This window comes from Rhinichthys klamathensis, unplaced genomic scaffold (assembly GCF_029890125.1).
Source record: "Rhinichthys klamathensis goyatoka isolate OS25496 unplaced genomic scaffold, OSU_Roscu_1.1 h1tg000001l_1, whole genome shotgun sequence".
In the NCBI taxonomy this organism is placed as follows: domain Eukaryota; kingdom Metazoa; phylum Chordata; class Actinopteri; order Cypriniformes; family Leuciscidae; genus Rhinichthys; species Rhinichthys klamathensis.
In genome coordinates, this window is record NW_026606555.1 from 7,946,965 (window position 1) to 7,967,652 (window position 20,688).

Consider the following 20,688-nt stretch of genomic DNA (forward strand, 5'->3'; position numbering starts at 1 on the left):
GGAAATTTGTCTGAAGGACAACGTTTGGGTTAGTGTTGATGGCAAACTTTATAAAAAACACTATGTTAAATATTATGTTAAATTGATGCTCGAGTTGTGTCGTGCATCAAGAGGGAAATGGTATAACAATTGCCAAATATGGTTTATTAAGGGGTTCACATTTGCTGAATAAATGTTGGGAGAACACTAGGGGTAATTGGATAAAAGCCCTGAAAGAAGCCATTTTTCTGCCTAACAAAATTGATGTCTGTGAGTGTGCCACACACACCAATAACAAAGATTGTTTCAACAGGAAACGCCAGGGCATCGCAGGCCACGGGAGAACAGTAGACAAAAGAAACTACGTACTTTACTATCTGACAATAACCTCGAAATCTGTTTCTCTTTACAGAGAGCATGCAGGATTGGGAGACAGGGCAAAATGTGCCCAATAAAATGATGGCTATGGATGAATTTGGCTAACTATCCTGGCCTGGGTTATTATTGTGGCAGAAAGGTGCTACACCTGCGCAGCGCATAACTTAAAATTTTCCTTTTACAGAATGTCAGGATGGATTGGATCAAACAGAACTAATTCTCTTCCAAATGTATAAATATTGTGTGGACATGAGGACAGGGGTTGAGTGTTTTTCAGGGTAAAAGGACCCCGAGTGCTATTAAGTGAGCAAGAAATTATCCGGAGATAATGTTTCAGGTTGTTGATTCCACAGGTCACACCAAAGGGGACGAGCGGCTGTCAAGCGGTCACTAACAAAATACTTAAGGTCTCCATTCACAGGTGACAGTTCACTCCAGTGGGGGTGCGGTCGTGATTTAAGGGAAAACCTTATAAGGATCAGAAAATGGTTGGAGAGTGTGACTAGAGGCCTGCATTTCAGCCCGAGCCCGACGGGCCCCGACTTATTTATGCTCCTAGGGCCGGGCTTCGGGCCAATTTTCACGTCATAGTTCACACGCGGGCCGGGCCTCGGGCCTGTTTTAGGCTTATCTTTTTTATAGCCTATTTTAGACATTAATTAAAATAAAACATGAGAAGATGACGATTGAAAAGCAAACATAGAAAGACGTTTTATAGCCTATCACACTGACATATGACTGACACATGACAGTCTGCTCACGCTCACGCACGCACACACACACACACACACAGGTTTCTGAGATTCGCGCGACCGGCTCGTTCTAGTGTCCCGCTATGGTAGCGAGAGTGACTTCAGCGCAGCTGGAAAAAGTACGACTGGATTAAAACCTTCCACTGTGGATGCTGTGCTTTTTCTTCACGATGCTCTGAGACTGTTCTTAGCCATGTTAGGAGGAGGTTGTTTTTTGTTTGATTGGACTTTATTTTCATGAGTCTGTTGGAAACTATTGGAAATGGCCATGTTCTGTAGTGAAGACTTGATTTTTGAGGTAAGATAACCTGCATGTTTGTTTTTAATGTAATTTATTTGATTTGTTTAGATTGCATTCTCTGTATTGTAGCCTATATTATAAATTCATTTAGTTTGCGAGCGCTGTTGCGACTGAGCAGCAGAGCAGTTTGCCTCAGCTTTTCAAAAATGACAATAAACGTTTAAACTAACGTTAACTGTCTGTGTGATATGCTTAAGTTGTTTTATATCTATGGATTTTATTGTAGCCAAGTAAAGTGTTGATTTGAGAGGCTATAAATCAATCAATGGATCAAACATGTTTAACTCGCTGTCGGCTGCTTGGTCGTCATACATTTTTGTTGTTGTTTTTTCTTAATTAACTTTATAAAGAAATGAAAATAAACTTACCGGTAAATACTTTGCCATTGAAAACAAAATATATCTGGTTTACTGACTGCAACATAGGTCAGGCTGGTTATCTTTTTTTTTTTCTTTTTTTTTTTTACGGGCTCGGGTCGGACTCGGGCTGATCATTCTGATGAGCTGTCGGACACGGGCCGGGCTAGGGCCTGAGCGTCTCGGGGGCAGGGCCGGGCTAGGGCCTAGATTTGAGGCCCGTGCAGGGCTCTAAGTGTGACACCTGGGTCCAAGCCTCTCACCTACACCAACAGGCCACAACCATCCCATAGTCCATGGGGCGAACGAGATGATCAACACGCCTGGAGGAGGATGTGAACCAACTAATGGTTTAAGAATGTGGTTTTGTGATTATTTTGAAGATTTGATTTGATTAAATCAAAATAGGGCTTAGTATTGATATAAAACTAGATCAAAAGATTTGATTGGTTACTTATTCATTAGGAAATATTTAAGGCAAATGTTTTTGGGAAGAGAAGATCTATTAATGTAAATTATAGGGATAATTGTTGAAGCTTATTAAGTAGAACCACAGCATGTTTGAATTAAAAGTTAAAGGTAAAAGAAACGGAACGTTTAACAGAAGAATCTGTTTTTGTGATGATTTTGTTTGATTGAATCAAACTAGGTATTGATTTGATTGTAAATGTAGAAAATATATTGATTGTGTCCGTAATGGAAATATTAGAGTTAATATTGAACAACTGCATTGGTTAGAAGAATGGATAAAATTATAAGACTTCTCTGGTTAGATTTTGCTAAATATGGCATTAAATAGAGCTTACTAAATTGAATTAGAAGTGAACAAAATATGGTTAGGAAAACCGAGGTGAAATATGGAGATGGGCGTAGATTAATGGAAAAGGCTTAATGATAGGAGTTAGGATTGTTATTCTAATAATTTTGTTATTCATGGCGGAATACGATTACAGTGACAGGTGAAACATGCTGTCTGTTCAATTGGTGGAAATGACAGTCTATCCCAAGGATGAACAAAATTATGTGACGATACAGGTAGCGGGAGCTACAGTGAGATATGTGTTAAATGTATGTTCTGTTTGTTTTTCTTCTATTTGTTTATTTTCTGAGAATGATTAAGGGCAAAAGATTTAAAGAAGGTTACAAGCAGCGGTCATCCGTGTTACGAGATGGCGTACAAGGACAGGGGTTGAAACTGAGGGATTTTTATTATACTTTTTCTGTTGGTTTCTTTATTGTGTTATAACTATTTACTCCTTACTGGTGTGGCTGAGGGTCTGTTTACAGGAGCGCAGGAACAGTGATTTCTCGTTTAGCCCGGCCCAGTAAAAATGTTTACTTGCTTGCTAAAATATTACGGGGCCTTTCCCCCACAAAAACAGCCTTATGCTTCTTCATTCTAAACTTTTCTTCACAGGTTCAAGGAGAGTGATCATTTATGGAAAAATCAGAGATGAAGAGTATAAGTGTGATGATATGACTTAAAATTTGTTTTATTGTTTATTATTGTGATTATGGGTAATCAGAATGATAAAAAGTGAGGAGTTGTGGTGGCAATTTTAATGATATTCATTGATCTTTAGTTAAATATAGATGATTCAAAGAATGTCACATGTGTGTCTCTCACTTGTAGTGAGAGAAGATTCTGTTTATGTACCTGGGGAGGTAGAAGAGGGAGACACTCCAGAGAACAGACGAACAAGGACCTCTGACCTAGATGTCAGAAGGCCATTTGGTGCAGGGGAGCTTAGTGGGCCAACTAGTGACGTCTATGGAAAACTACTGGGAGGAAGGCTCTGGGGGGAAGAAGGCCTTGGAACTAAGATAAAAGCTAGTTCAGTCTGTCTGGGGGGTGTCACTCTTCTGCACAGGGTAACAACTGTGTATTAGACTGCTCCTATTCTTGCAAGAATCAATACTTCTATTTTATTTTATTTGACTCTGACTGTCTCTTACGCAGTGATGTTTGTTTGAGATGAATTTTTGCCACAACAGTCTCAACAGAAATCGAGACTCATCAGACCAGGCAACATTTTTGATGATGATGATGATGAATTTTATTTATAATGCACTATACATTTGACATCAAATCTCATAGTGCTTACAAGAAAAAAATAAAATTAAAATAAAATAAAATAACAAAACAATAAGATAAAAATCAATACGCAGACACTTAAAAACACATAAAAATACTTTAAAATACGCTTTTCTAAAAAGATAAGTTTTCAGCTCTTTTTTAAAAACATCCGTAGTCTTGGGAGTTCTGAGTTGTTCCGGAAGGGCATTCCATAGACGAGGGGCGGATGCTTTAAAAGCCCTGTCGCCCATAGTCTTGAGCCGTGTCCTAGGTGTAACCAGGAGATGCCGTTTGCCTGCTCTGGTCCGGGTGGAAGTGTGTAAGGAAAGGAGATCAGTGAGGTATGTGGGGGCCGCACCATGCAGACAGTGGTGAGTGTGTAGGAGGATCTTATATTCTATACGGTAATAAACAGGGAGCCAGTGTAGAGATTTTAGGATAGGGGTGATGTGCTCGTGTTTCCGCACCCTCATTAGGACCCTGGCAGCACTATTCTGCACAAATTGGAGCTTTTGAAGGCTCCTACCAGGGATTCCCCACAGGAGTGCGTTACAGTAATCCAGCCTGGAGGAGACAAAGGCATGGACGAGCTTCTCTGCAGCTGGGAAGGAAAGAAAGGAACGCAGTTTGGAAATATTACGGAGGTGAAAAAACGAGGTCTTACAAATTGAGGTGACATGATTGTCAAAAGAAAGGTATGGGTCAAACTTGACCCCAAGGTTAGTAACGGAGGGAGAGAGGGGAATAGTATTGCCGAGAAAAGAAACAAGTGTGATAGGTGACGAACGTAATTGGTGAGGCGTTCCAATTTGAATGGCTTCTGTTTTTGAGCAATTCAGCTGCAGAAAATTTTGATTCATCCATGCCCCGATCTCCTCCAGGCAGGAGGTGAGGCGGGAAATGATGGCAGAGGGGGAACCGGAGGGAGTGATATGAAGATAAAGTTGTGTGTCGTCAGCATAGCAATGGTAGTGAATTCCATGCCTGCTGATGACACTACCAAGGGGAAGCGTGTAAATAGTAAAAAGGGTTGGACCGAGTACGGATCCCTGGGGGACCCCGCAGGTGACAATGTGAGGTGAGGATTTTGCCTCCCCCAAGGCTACACACTCAGTCCTATCTGTAAGATAGGAGCGAAACCATTGTAGGGAAGTGTCGGAGAGACCAATATAGTGCTGAAGTCTATGAAGGAGGATACGATGATCAACAGTATCAAATGCAGCAGAGAGGTCGAGGAGGATAAGCAGAGAAGTGGAACCAGAGTCAGAGGCCATAAGGAGGTCACTAGTCACTCTGAGGAGGGCTGTCTCTGTGCTGTATTGAGAGCGAAAACCAGATTGATATTTATCGTACAAACCTTTAGAAATGAGGTGGGTATGAAGCTGGGAGGAAACCACTTTTTCTAGCACCTTTGAAATGAAAGAGAGGTTAGAGATGGGTCTGTAATTTGACAGAGGTTCAGGATCTAGGGTGGGTTTTTTAAGAAGAGGTTTAATAATAGCTGTTTTTAGAGCTATTGGAACATTTCCTGTTTTCAGTGAAAGATTTATCAATTTAGTTATAAGAGGGCTAATGGAAGAATGGTGGGTTTTGAGCAGAGCGGTGGGGAGGGGATCAAGAGAGCAAGTGGATGATTTAGATTTACGGATAATAATCTGGACCTCCTGCTGCGTTGTAGGTGAAAAATTTGAAAGTTTTTGCGTGATCAGTACTGTAGGGGTGTCAGGAGTGGGACAAGTGAGAGGAGAGAGAGCTGAACGGACAGAGTCTATTTTGGAAATTTATTGCAATTTGAGTCGCTATAGCTGTAGAATGATGGAGTCTGTGGTTTGAGAAGGTGGTTAATTGTGGAGAACAATTTTTTGGAGTCGCCTGCATTGTTGTTAATCAGCATGGAATAATGCTGTGACCTAGCCTTTGAGAGAGCTCTAGCATAAGCCCTACGATGCTCTTGATAGGCCAATTTATGCACCGTCAAGCCAGATTTTTTATAGGTCCACTCCAGGACACGACCAGACTGCTTCATCTCTCTAAGTTCTCCTGTGAACCAGGGAGGGGACCTAGAGAAAGTGACAGTCCGGCTTTTAACTGGGGCATGACTGTCCAGAATGGAGCTAAGGCTGGTGTTGAAAAAATTCACAAGTTCATCCATTGATAAATCTGGGGAAAGGGAGAGAAGATGTAACTCCTGACTAAAAGTGATAAAGTCAATGTTTTTGATATTTTGAAAAATCATCTGACGTTTTGGTTTATGAAAAGAAAATGACAGTGGAATTTTGAATAATGTTGCCAGATGGTCAGAGACACCAACATCATACACCTCAAGGCCAGTAACTGTAAGAGAGTCAGTAATCACTAAATCCAGTATATGGCCTTTAGTATGTGTTGGAACATCAACAAGCTGATGTAGATTAATACAGTCCAATGTGTACCTGAAATCAGATGCCAATCGGCAAATCTGGGAGTCCATATGCACATTGAAATCACCAATAACCAAAATGTTGGAGTATATTGTACAAAGAGAAATAAGAAAACTGTGTATATCAGAAATGAATGTTGAATGTGGCTTAGGCGGACGATAAATAAGAGCTATTGTCGCAGAAAACGGATGTTTACAATTAAAGACTTTCAAATGTGTCCATATTGGGAATAGCCACGGGTGATAGCACCAGGTTGCTGCGATGTATTACAGCAAGCCCCCCACCCCGGCCAGTTGTACGAGGCTTAGAAAGATAGCAGTACCCAGGTGGGCAGGCCTCATTAAGAGAGGAATAGACATCAGGCTGCTGCCTGGTCTCACTTAGGCAGAGAATATCTATCCCTTTGTCCAAAATGTGATCGTGTATACGTCCAGATTTATTTGACAATGACTGCACATTAAATTGTTCAATAGTTATGGAAGTTTTGAGGTCCAGTTTATTACAAGGCCGTAGGACGCTGTGATCCACTCCGGGTTTTCTGTTGTGCCAATCGAAGTTTAATGATCCTCCAGTGTCGGCGCTCTGATGACGTAATCCAGGTGCGGCGTGGCGTGAGGCTGTCCAGAGAGATGTGATGTTGCTGTGGTCACCGTGTTTGGACACAACAAATCGGCGACCCGACCCTCTGTGGATATATCGGGCTCGGCGTGGTAGAAGATCCTGTTGCGAATTGATTTCAGTATTGCTGGAAATCCTATGTTGTTCCATTAGGATGTCGGTCATCAACACAGTGCCGGGTTGGGCACCGCTACTCGCGGTTAGCCAAAATCCAGGAAGGCAATAAGGTATGATAGTCACCCACACAACTAGGATAGTCCACAGCATAATCCACGGCGTCAAGAGAAAAATTATTTCTTTGCAGATATCCGTTTAAAGGCGGAGATATTGCAGGAACCAAGAAGCTCGAGAAAAAGCTCGAGAAAAAAGAAAAAAGGGGAGAAACCAGGAGAAGCGGCGAACAATCAGCGCCAGCGTCCTCTCCCGAAGTTTTTGAATGTGAACATTTTTCCAGTCTTCAACTGTCCAATTTTGGTGAGCTCTTGCAAATTGTATCCTCTTTTTCCTATTTGTAGTGGAGATGAGTGGTACCCGGTGGGGTCTTCTGCTGTTGTAACCCATCCGCCTCAAGGTTGTGCGTGTTGAGGCTTCACAAATGCTTTGCTGCATACCTCGGATGTAACGAGTGGTTATTTCAGTCAAAGTTGCTCTTCTATCAGCTTGAATCAGTCGGCCCATTCTCCTCTGACCTCTAGCATCAACAAGGCATTTTCGCCCACAGGACTGCCGCATACTGGATGTTTTTCCCTTTTCACACCATTCTTTGTAAACCCTAGAAATGGTTGTGCGTGAAAATCCCAGTAACTGAGCAATTGTGAAACACTCAGACCGGCCCATCTGGCACCAACAACCATGCCACGCTCAAAATTGCTTAAATCACCTTTCTTTCCCATTCTGACATTCAGTTTGGAGTTCAGGAGATTGTCTTGACCAGGACCACACCCCTAAATGCATTGAAGCAACTGCCATGTGATTGGTTGATTAGATAATTGCATTAATGAGAAATTGAACAGGTGTTCCTAATAATCCTTTAGGTGAGTGTATGTTTACTTGTCATTACATAATTGTTATTATAATGAATAACGCATTATATTTAATTTCTCTCTGTATGTTTACAGCATTATGTGAGATATTTTTTCTTGAGAAAAATTTAAATGCAGGCTATCTACTGTAGCCTACCTAATATTTATCCAAACGAGTCAAGATTGAATCAAGATTGAAATCAAATCCAAGAATTGAAATCGTGAAAATTGTGTTAAGCAATAATATAAACAGTAGCATACCAGTCATTGTACCATGTAAACATTGTAACATGTTGTCACCAGTGTTGAGCATGTTACTTAAAGTAATTAGTTATAGTTACTAGTTACTTCTCACAAATAGTAACTGAGTTAGTAACTGAGTTACATCATTATAAAAGTAACTAATTACCAGAGAAAGTAACTATTGCGTTACTTAAATTTTTTTTTTAAATAGGCCTATGTCAAATAATTTGGATGCCCCCAGTATTAAGTATGTTAAATTAATGAAATGGACACTTAATAGTGTAGATTAGTGTTCAATGTTTTATAATAATAATTTATTCTATTTTAATGTTGCTGTGGGACAATGTGAGAGACGCCTATTAAATTCAATTAAATATTCTAAATATTAGCATTACTATAGTATAACAATAAAACATTATAGATGGTTTATACTTAATATCACACAGACCCCAACTGGCCAACAAATAAGTTTAAAAATAAATTATGCTTCTTAAGAAATGTACTAAAAATGAATAAATAATAATAAAAAATATACATACTCTTCGTGCATATTAACCTGTTAAGCTTCAAGCCCACTTTTGAAAAATCCCCAGAAATGACATACCCAAACTAAAACAGATACAGTTCATGAACCCTTTGCACTAAAAGCACAAGTATGATCTCATTTGAAAGCTGACACTTGGTTGTTTATTGTAAATGTAGAATTAATTATTGTCATAATGAAAAAAACAATTTTAAATAGCTTCAAAGTTTTGTAAAGTTATTAGAAATTTATTTTTATGAAACATCTTCATGAAAATAAAATTGAAGTTGGCCCTGGAGCAATCTAGAAATGCACTGCAGCTAAAGCCACATGTCTGACCATTTTATATTTAAAATCTGAAAATGATAAGTATAAAGCTCTGTATTTAGTTAAATGTTTTTCAAGATCATGTCAAATTACTTTATTTTGATTAGACTCTATTAGCAAACTGATGTTTAGTCATCTTCTGAGTCATCTATTCAGTCTATTGTCTCTATTGTTGCAGACTGATCTCATGAAATGGCGTATGTATGACACGCCAATTCGTATTTCCATTTTTGGCGTGCTATCAACACGCATAATCGCTTTTCAGCGTGTTTATCAACGCCTTTCACTTAACGTTATATTACTGTATTATGTATATATATAAATATATGACCTACCCCAACCCCGTCCCTAAACCTACCCGTCACTGGGGTTAATACCATTTATGAGTCTTCTCCTACCATCCTAGGAAAAGAAATATCGCTCCACAGATGTAGATATAGATTTTGTTTCGTTTCGCTCGGACATTTAACGGCGTACACATACACGCGGAATCACTCGGACATTTAATGGCGTAGACATACACGCAAAAGATTTCGGCGTGGACATACACGCGGATAGCTCAAAATGCGTATAAATAACACGCCACTTGAATTGAAAGTGGCGTGTATGTTTACGCAAAGTCATGATGTCATGTTGCATGTTTTGTGGTGCCCCATTCAGTCTCAGTCTCCCCTGCACACATTTACACCTCTCCGGAGTCCAGACTGGTTATTATGGCTCCTAAATATGCATTTCTTTTGTCTGCATTATAGCTACTAACGACTGGCTATTCACAAGCTATTCATAGGGTTTCAAACCCTAATTTATTTTATCAAAGTTCTCACTAAATATTTGAAACTGGTATCAAATGCACTGAAACATTTCAGTAAGCATTCCTATTTAGAAAAAAAATCATAAAACAATAACTGCTCGTGGCAGGTGCGCCTGGGCTCGCTAGCATGTTAGCTTAGCACACCATCAATACACGACCATTTATGAGATTAAAACTATGTTTGCGCTCCAAACTCACTATATAACGCAAGTCTAGTGTTTTAAATAATCTTCTGTGATCTAACTTGGCTTCAGATTAAAAAAAAATCAGACAGAAAATGTATTATTTAGTGTTCTGAACGATGATGAAATCTATATCGATTAGCATTACATTATAAACATAATCTATTATTATGAAATACCTGGCATGGCTTGAAGAACACAGGTAATTCAAATATCATTGCAATCATGTTTATTGTCTTCAAAACATCTTTATCTGCATGTTACAGCGATCTCTGTACTTTCTGTATCACTCAGTGACGTCCTGGAATGTCACATGACTATGGGTCTTCTTCATGATCCATATATGGACTTTTATTGGACATAATAGCGCCCCCATGCTATTGGTATGAATGGAAAACACAGCACATCTCAGTAAGAAGCGATCATTATGATTACATCGACGCATTTGGGTATAAATTCAATAAATATTATTCCTGCCTATAGAAATATGATGTGAATCTATGAGAATATATCAATATTTCTCCACATCTGCACATTGTTGAGCTAAAAGCCCTCAGGGACGTTGTTTTGTGAATCGCTATCATGACGACAGCACGGAGTGTTTTTTATGAATGGACCAGCTGACGCTCATAATTCATATTAAAGGTATCGACTCGTTTTTTTCATTTCATAACTCCTGACACAAATTAAGACATAACTGTCACTATAAGTTTCTCAGAATACAATAGTGGTCAAATACTGAATCTTGAGTCTTATATCTTTTTAATGATGTATAGTTTGTCAAGGTATAACATTAAATCTGATAGTATATTTGAACTAAATTAAAAAAAAAAACGCTTCAGTGCGCCGACGCTCTGGAGAAGGTTAAGAGGTTAAAATGATAAAACTGTTACACAACTTCACAACTAGTAGACATACTGTAGCCTAAGTATTTTCTTCCTAACAAAACTAAACAGTTTAACAAGTGCTCTCTCAATATAATACTGAACAATTTACCAAAAAAAAATATAATACTAAAATATAATATTTTGGGGGTTTATTTTTATAACCTATAGCGAACGTCATCATCAGAGGTTATTTAAGCCAAATTCTAGACATGTTTGCCGCACGTGTTTACAACCGGTCAAACAAAGATGTTTTCTGTGAATGTTCCCTGCAGGTTATTTTCGGGTTTATTTTATAACCTAAACAGAACGTTCCCTGACGGTAATTTTTTAGATTTTATTTGTATAACCATGTAAATTATTTAACGTTGCAGATATGTGTCATTTATTTATAAACAAACTATATAATGCTCGGACACCCTCGGTCTCTCTTGCACAACTGTTGAGCGCCCTCTCGGACACATTCGGTCTCTCTCGCGCATTGAGCGCGCTCGCGCCGTTCGCTTCGCTTTTGTCCACTCCAGCGCCTCATAAACACACACACACACACCAGAGAAAAAAACTTTGCAGGTCCTATGGCGGAGAGAGAGCCTACTCGGATGAAAACCGCTTCAGTGAGTTCAATTATAGTAACGCCACATTTTTTTTGTCAGTAACGGTAACTGCGTTGTAACGGGGGAAACAGTAATTCGTTTGATTACTCGTTACTGAAAAAGATAACGCCGTTAGTAACGCCGTTTATTTATAACACCGTTATTCCCATCACTGGTTGTCACTAAACTTAATAAAATTCTGTTTAGTTACCAAATGTTTTGACAATCACAATTACACATTGTGATGCAAGTTGTTTTTTTAGATACCCCCAATCCATCCGTTTCTCTTGTGCAATTAAAATATTGTGATAATATACCGTGATAAAAGCTCAATCAATTAATCGCAGAATGAAAATTTGATACCGGCACATGCCTAGTAGTGCTGCAGATTGCTGTAGCTCCTTTAGTAGGGATGCACTGAAATTTCAGGTGCCGAAAACAGCAGAAAATATGAGCCGTGTTTTAGATTCCTACCCCTCAGTGTTCAGCGCTCATATATTACTCTTGCTATAGCCGTTATCACTGCGCGGTGTGACGCTCTGCTCAGTTGCTCACGGCCTATGCAAACACTCCACTCATGAACCGCTCATGCTCATTGGAAAAGCAAAGTCTGCTTAAATAATGCACCAACATTACATTTCTATGTAGTAGTATACCTGTTTCTAGCAATAGCTCTACTGTGCTGTAATACTGTGCTGTGTGGTATAGCTGTGCTGGGCAACGCTGGTAAACTGACGTTACCTTCTCATTCACTGATTCGCTCCCCGCTGCGTTCTGCTTACATGCTCAAGTTAAGATTTGTGTCAAAATAAACACCCATAACTACCTGCTCAATATTCAGAAAAAAACATTAAGAGCTAGCTCCATCTGATATTTACTCAAACTCTGATAAAACCTGATAAAGTTGTGATAATTGGTCAGTGTTTAACTGCAGAGAGTTTTGACTGTTTTTACCTACAGTCACCAAACTTGGTACATAAATTGTTCTCATCGAGCAGGACAACTTTCTAATTTACAGTCAATTTACAGCTCCGATCAACAGGAAGTCGGCTATTTTCGTTTGAATGTGTTTTTTTGTTGTTGAAAAATCAGGCTCTGAATTTTTAACTACTCCTCTTAAGTGGTTAATTTGATTCACACCAAACTTTTTCAACATGATGAAAAAATATTAAAGATGCTAAACTGTGAACGGATATATTGGATATATCAAACGGTGAGGAATTAAATTAATGACAAAAGGGAAAAAGGAAAAGTCTCATATCTTGTAAAATCATTGTTTGCTTTAACTTAAATTAAGATTGTATGTTTGGTAATTGAACGAGTGAATTTAAAAATAATGTGCTATATTTTAGATCAATACATTTTTTTTTTTTTTTGTATTTTGAGATTAATTCATGACACTAAACAACATTCTCCTCTGAATCATACACAATTTATTTCTATATAAAATAATACATGTATTAGAAATAAACACATTTTATTATTTTTTTTTCAATTAGTGCATGATGTAAAAGTTAAAATAGGCAGATTAGTGTGGTTGAAAGAAAGAAAACAAATAACATAATATCCACTAGATGGCAAAAAATCTATTTTTTGGGTAGATCAAACTTCTTGTAAAGAAAAATGTTTCTCAAACTCTAAAGAAAATTGTTTTCAGACAATGACATATTTGGATATAAATTGTGACATGATCAAAAACAGCTTTGTCACAGTATAGATTTTTGTTTTGTTTAAAATGTCAAATCTGAATCTCACTGTCTCTCTGCCTATCCTTCCCCTCCCCCTCACTCCCCCAGTCTCACTCTTAGGCCTTGTCTTTTTTCTTAGTTTGAATAAAAAAATAAATGCATAGAACCAGTTCATTTGTAGGGCACTGACAATATAGTTTTGTATAATTAGTTTAATAATTAGGTTATTAGAAATATAAAAAGACGTTAAGGTAACTAGTACTACTGGACTTAAATTTTGAGCAGCAAAAGATAACTTTGCAAGCATTTCAAAATGACCTATGTCATCCTATGACATGAAATTCATCGTAACTTAAATGATCTCATGAATGTGGCTGTTGTGGCTCACGGTATTACTGGCACCAGCCTCTGCAGTAAATGTGGCGTATTAAGACGACTTTGATATGGTTCTTTTACATTTACCGGGTTCAAATTCATATTGCCCGTCGTGCACAGTTGCCCTAAAGCCACCGGGGTGGCGGTGGCACCGGCACCGGGGCTTGGGCCCGTCATCGCTGCTTGCAGCTATATTTTATGTTCTCCATTTTGAAAACATTAGACTTTCGCGTATTGTTATAAATAAAAATATGTAACTGGGAGCACGAAACTACACTATAGTAGCAATCGTTTTTTATTCAGCGGTTTAGAATGTTTTATGCGCTTTTTTAGGTTTATTTGTTAGAATAATTTATACATGCTTTTTTGTTATCTGATTGTTTTACTGATCAAATCTTTTATTTAAAAAAGACATTAGTGACAATGCACTTTTTTGCACTCTTTTAGACGACTATTTATTGTAGAAAATTGTTTTCTATGCCAGGAGGGAGTGATATTACAGAACTTACAGCAAGTACAAAAAGTAAAAAAATAAAATAAATTTTTTTTTTTTTTTATAAAACAGTTTGTCCAGTTAAGTGCGGTTTTAATTGTCAAAAAAATTATAATAAATAAATAAATATCAGTTCTGCATTTCAGTTATAAAGCACATAAACCTGCAAATCGGTATTGGTGATAAATATATATACACTAAATCTACATTGAAATGTATTGATTAAATGCACCTTTTTGTGCCCTTTGCAGTGTCTCTAAACAGTTGAGCAGCAGTGGGTTTCCAGCTGTATTAATGACCCCACGCTTTTCCTGAACAGCCAATAAAACAGACAAAGGGATATAAAAAACAATGTTAATAAAAAATGACCAACATTTATAAAAACTGTGAATAGATATATGCTATGATTCTCCAAGAAGCTCTTCTATCAGAGAATCTTACCATTGCCTGCCGCACCACTTTGCTGGTCTCCTGCCAGGACCGGGTTGAATTGTGTTTGCCATGGAGCCTTTCCAGTAGTGCTGTTAAACGACTCTGTTTCTCTGACTCTGTCAACAAATGCAAACAAAATGACCAAAAAATAAGACAATTATTGAGGGAATGTAATCGTAAAAGACTCTATAATAACAATTAACCATTTGTGTTTTTCTTTAACCAAGTTTTCTCTTTGATCGGAGTCAAGATGTCCTTCCTTGGGATATTGACAGTCTTATTTCCCGTGATTTGTCTATGTGACAATTGACACAAGCCACTTTCACACACTAATCAAAGTAAATTACCATAAAATTACCAGAATTCACACATAAATTCTGTGATGCAATTCATCGGAAATTATCTCTAAACGCATGCGCCTGTGCCTTCATTTGCACACATGAGGAGAAGCCCTTTAGTTTTACTATCTGTACAAGCATGCCACACTCCTACTACTTCTTTTGTTAAATGCTGATTAACATAGTGCATATCGCCACCTATTTGGTGGCTGTGCAATAATTTTTCAAACTTTGTTTAATAATCTTTAATCACTGTGAATAACTACATTTTTTGTTTGATGCTCATTATATAATAAAATAAAGACTGATTAAACTAAATACAGCAGTGTTTTTTTCCCATACATAACGTTTACCTGGGAGGCTCTCCCAGGAAGATACAATTCGAATCCCACATTACGAAATACGAAGTTCCGTATTTTCTGACCTCGGTTGGATGACCAGTGTAAATCTTTTTTTTAAATTTTATAACACCTTTATTAAATACAAAAAATAAATAAAAAAACATTACAAAAACCTTCATTAGATTATCACAAAATCTCGGCAAAAGACAACATCATTATCAACCCATCACAGCAATTTTTCTTCAAACTTTTCCACATTCTTCATAAATAAATAAAATCATGCCTTACTCTTGTTTTTATAAGCCTTTTGAAACACAATTCAACTACACAATTAGAATCATAAAGAATCTTATATCTTCTACTAACATATGTAGCCATTTTTGCTTGTTCTAAAATTAAGTTTAACAACAGTCCTTTCCTCTTCTTTTTTTTTTACAATATTCAAAACCAAAGATATAGCCTACACCGACATTGTAAACCTCTCATTGACAGAAGAAAACAAAGTTTCCAATAAGACAAAAAGAGATTTCAGTCTCTCACAATGTGTAAAACAGTGAAAATTTGTTTCTCTGTCAGTACAAAAAGGACATTTATCTTGCACAGTTGGGTTCAAGATTGAAATAAAAGCATTAACCCTTTAAGACCGACGGGAGCGCGTTTGCGTGTGTCTGTTTAAAAGCCTATAGAAACTGAAACCAAATTGCTAGCTCAATCATTCTTTTTGCATACAAAACCAGAGATGTAACATGTTCAGATCAAGCCTCCAACATGCCCATGTTGCGTTGTTTTCACCCTCTAATCAGTCTGTACAAACTGCGTAATATGCGTTTACAAAAAAACACACAAAAATGCATTGCACGTCTTTGCACACATGTTCTGTAGATCTGCGATTGATAGTTACGTCTTCCGATGGCTCATTGACGTATCACGTTCTGTGCACTATGACCCCCGGGTGTGTCGCATGCTGTGACGTCACAAGCTGCGTCATTTGACCATGCGTTTGACTCGCGTGATTTTTTTCCCCCCAAACCACTTCGGCGGAAATCCCGCCCTGCAGCCGATTCTAAAGTTTTCATTGGTCATGTCAATCACTGTACAGATTGCCTACACCAAACACTGATCCCTAAACCTACCAGTCACTGTAACCTAAACCAATGAAATCGGCTGCAGGGCGGGATTTCCGCTAAAGTGGTTTGGGGGAAAAAAATCACACGTTTGACTCCCATTTGCTATATGTTCCTTCTTATCATTATTGTCTTTTTACCATTGCTTTATTTTATCATTTCTTTCTCCTTTAGACACTCACAAATACAAGCACATTCACACAGACACACACACACACACACACACACACACACGCGTGCGCGCACGCACGCAACGTTATGTCTAAACGAAAGTACACGGACGCGGAGGTTTTGGAAATACTAATTGCGTCCGATGACGATGAACTATACGTCTGCTCATCTATTTATTTTATATTTTAACCAATTCAATGTTCAATCAATATTCAAAAGCAAAATGTTATCTGTTTGACCACAAATGTAATTGAATATTTTTCACATGGCATTTCCCCTCCCTTTTTTTGAATGAGTGTATCTTAAAAACTAATTTATGTAAACAGTTCAAATCAATTCTGTATAGTTTTAAATTGTTTTATGCACGTTTTTCACATTGACAAGTTTGAGGTTGACATTTATCAATTTTTTGTATTGAATAAAATATGTAAAAAATAAATAATTAAAATTGTTTTTCTTTTTGTTTATTGCACTTTTGAGATATTTACCTAGTTACTATTTATTTTTTACAAACATAGCCTTCAAATTGGGAGAGTAAGGATTATTTTGATGTATGGCATATGAAAATGCTCAAAAGAATGACAGCACAGCATGTAAAAATACAAAGATATACTCTGGTGGAATTGTTCTATGGCAGGTCATAAAGGGTTAACTGCAATAATGCCATGTAATACTCGCCACTGCAGATCTCCAACTTTTTTAGTCAATGGTGACTTGTAAATTAAACCCCAAAAAGGCTTAAAACCATCCTCAACCTTTAAGTGTAATGATGCAGCAAGGACGAAGCAGAGAGAGAATGCAGCTAGTTTAATAAAAATAACAGGTGAAACAAAGGAACACGGAACTCAGGACAGGAACAGTGAAGCAACAACAATGACCGACAAACCACAACTGAAACAGTGGTATAAATAGACAGGCAAACAAGCTAAACAAGATAACAAGGGGGCATGGCTAATCAGAAACACATGGGAACAATGATCAGACAATTAACAAGACACATGGCAAACGGGGAATCACATGACAGACAAGAACAAGACACAAAACCCACACCGTGACATTAAGTGGTTTCTCCATGGCATATCCACACGTTGTAATTTGTCTTTATTTATCACTCGTACACACACTTGATATAAACTCGTGCCCCCCATTGTATCAAAGACAATATCTCTTAAAATCTTTGAGGTGGCTGAAGAATTCTCCATTTCTAAAACAGTCTTAGGTATAACCATACTTGGAAAGCGATCCATTTCATTTGGGACAGTTCGTAACGATAAAAAAAGTCCAATCTTCTTTACTCTTTGTCTCTCGAAATTTTCAAATATTCAAAACCAAAACCAATGTCCTTGTTGATCTTATGCCCAGTTTCTGTGCAAATGCATCAGTATTGTCCAGTCTTACCAGCCACTTCCATTAGGCTCTTCATTTTCACAATCTTAGCATTTGTCAAAATCTGTTTTAACCACGGTGTTGTATCACATAAATCCAAACGTGCACCATTAATCAGAGGTTCTTCTAAAAACCATTGTAAAGACTTGTAGGGCAAGGATCTTTTGATTTGTACCACACACCAAGGTTTTTTCACACTTTCATAAAAAGGAGAAATAAACCCAAAATCAAATTTAGTGCAGTCCATCCAAAAAATATTTTTTCCAAAACCCCACTCACCAACCTTACCTAAAAGGCAAGAAGTTAATCAAGCCCACAATACATTTGATCTATATAAGAATCTCTGAACAAATTGCAGCCTAAAGGTTGCTTTTCTACTCTTGAGGTCTATAATACCTTGACCACCATCTTCCTTCGGAAGATACAACACAGCCCTAGGCACCCAATGCAGTTTATCCCCAAAAAAGTTTGTCATTTTGGCATGTATTTTTTCAAGAATCCCAACAGGAGGCTCTGAAACAGATAATCTATGCCATAACGAGGAAGCTACCAGATTGTTAATGATCAGAGCCCTTCCCCTAAAAGACATTTTAGGCAATATCCATTTCCACCTTTCTAATCTTGCTTCAACATTTTCAAACACATTCTCCCAATTTTTCTTATTAGTTGATTTATAGCCTAGGAAGATTCCAAGGTATTTTAAACCACACTGTGACCAGCTCATTCCAGCTGGCAAAAACAGTTTTTCCTCCTTCCATTCTCCAACTAAATACACTGCACTTTTGGCCCAATACACTTTTGCAGAAGAGAATTTCCCATACCTTTTAACAATATCCACTAGCTTATTAATATCATTCTGCCCACTAATCAAAACAATTATATCATCAGCATATGCTGACAGTTTTATCGGTGGAAAGAGATTTTCACAATTAAAACCATCTAACTCTGCTCTGATTTTATTTAACATTGGTTCTAAAGCTATTGAATACAGCATACCTGATAGGGCACAACCTTGTCTTATACCTCTTTGAATTTTGAAAGGACTACCTAAGCCACCATTGACTTTCAATATACTTTCAATGTCACAATAGAGCATTTAAAGCCCCCAAGTTTACAATAGTTACTGTATTCTTTCAATAGCTCTAAGAAAGGGTGGCTGGGTGACCTTTTTATTTTTTTTTTATTGAATGCTAGACATCAGAATGCATTATTTTGTTCTTGTACACTCTTACTTGAATGTTATTTTTTAATTTTGAGTTTAAGAAAAAGGTGAGTGGCAGAGTGTATTACTATACGTTGTTGTTATTTTTATGTGAATGAAGAATTAAAAGATGCACTTTTTTCAGTAAGCTAGGACTATGTGTTTTCAACAAATGTTCAATGCTGTTCGTTCAGGAAGGATGCCATGACATGCTCCCACTGTCGCTGTTAATTTTTATTTATTTTTTGTTGGAAAAGCACTCTCTGTATTAGCTTAAAGCCCTCAAGTTTACATTGGTTACAGTATTCTTTCAATTGCTCTAAACAAGTATTTTGGGTGACCTTTTTATTTGTTTTTATTTTCATCTGAAAGAAAAATTATAAGATGCCCTTTTTTCAGTAAGCTAGGCCTATGTGTTTTCAAGGCTTCAAGGTTTTATTGAATGCTACCTCTGACTAAGAATGCACTTGTAGTCTTTTATTTTGGAATTTTAAGAGCAATAAATATATATTGCAATGTTAAGGAATTCATGTTTTTTTCATTCAGATATGTAAATCAACATGTATAAATTGCTATTAGTCAATTAATGGGGAGATAATCGAATCGAAATAGAATCGGACTAAAAAAATAATCGTTAGATTAATCGATGCATCGAAAAAATCATTGCTAGATTAATCGTTTAAAAAATAATCGTTTATCCCAGCCCTAATAAAAATAAAACACTACATAGACCTCACTGTATAAATTATACATTGATTCTTATTAAAGCTACTATTAAAATTCTCAGTCAAGAGCAGTGAGTGATTTTGTCTGTGTTTTGTTGTTTTATTAACATTAAAGGGATAGTTCCCCAAAAAATGAAAATTGTCATTATTTACTCTCTCAAGTTGTTTTAAACCCAAATAAATTTCTTTAATCTGTTGAAAATAAAAGTTATTTTGATGAATGTGGATAACCAAACAGTTGCTGGTCCTCCCCAGTGAATTCTATAGTACGGTATATTTTTTCCAACTATTTAAAGGGGTCATATGATGCCATTTTTATACAAGTTAATATGATTCTTTAGGGTCTAAATAAAAAGTTTGTAATATACTTTAATTAAAAATTCTCATAGGTATTGTAAGAAAACGCACATTTTACCTGGTCAAAAACAGCTCTGTTTTCAGCACGTCATTTAAGTGCATGTGTCTTTAAATGATAACTTGACAACAGTTGAGGGTATATTTTGGAGAAAGAATGGCAGCGGGAGTCTCTGAGGACACATCTGTGCAACCGTATCAATTTGAACCGGAGTCGGACCCGGAACAAGATGACGGCCGCAAAGAAGTTCGACAATTAAGGCTCGTAGGGCTGTCATGATGTTAGATTTTTCACACCACGGTTATTGTGGCCAAAATAATTCACGATATTGATATATCGCGATATCTATAGAATCTATAAGGAGGAAGGAGGGAGGATGGAGGGGGGGTAGTTATCAGTCAAATTAATTTTTACTTTGTTTATATAGTTTTTCTTTTTTTTACCCAACAAACATAAGGGTACAAACAAAAAAATCACGTGCAAATACAAATACAAAAATAAGATGGTTCTTAATAATCACCCATTATTAAATGTATGAACACAGAAACCTCCTGTTAACAGGTTAAAGGAGAACTCCGGTCAATTTTAACATT

General features: G+C 37.3%; 1 protein-coding gene across 1 annotated transcript in view; it reads right to left on the reverse strand.

Annotated features, from left to right (window-relative positions):
* The window catches only part of med1 (mediator complex subunit 1), a gene marked incomplete at its 5' end in the record, with an annotated part of 177,798 nt that extends 163,158 nt beyond the window's left edge, over nt 1–14,640 (reverse strand). The window contains 2 exons of the mRNA XM_056254493.1: nt 14,255–14,333; nt 14,464–14,640. Coding sequence (XP_056110468.1) covers nt 14,255–14,333; nt 14,464–14,640 — 256 coding nt within the window. The remainder of the gene's footprint in view (nt 1–14,254; nt 14,334–14,463) is intronic.
* Between the last annotated feature and the right edge of the window lie 6,048 nt (nt 14,641–20,688).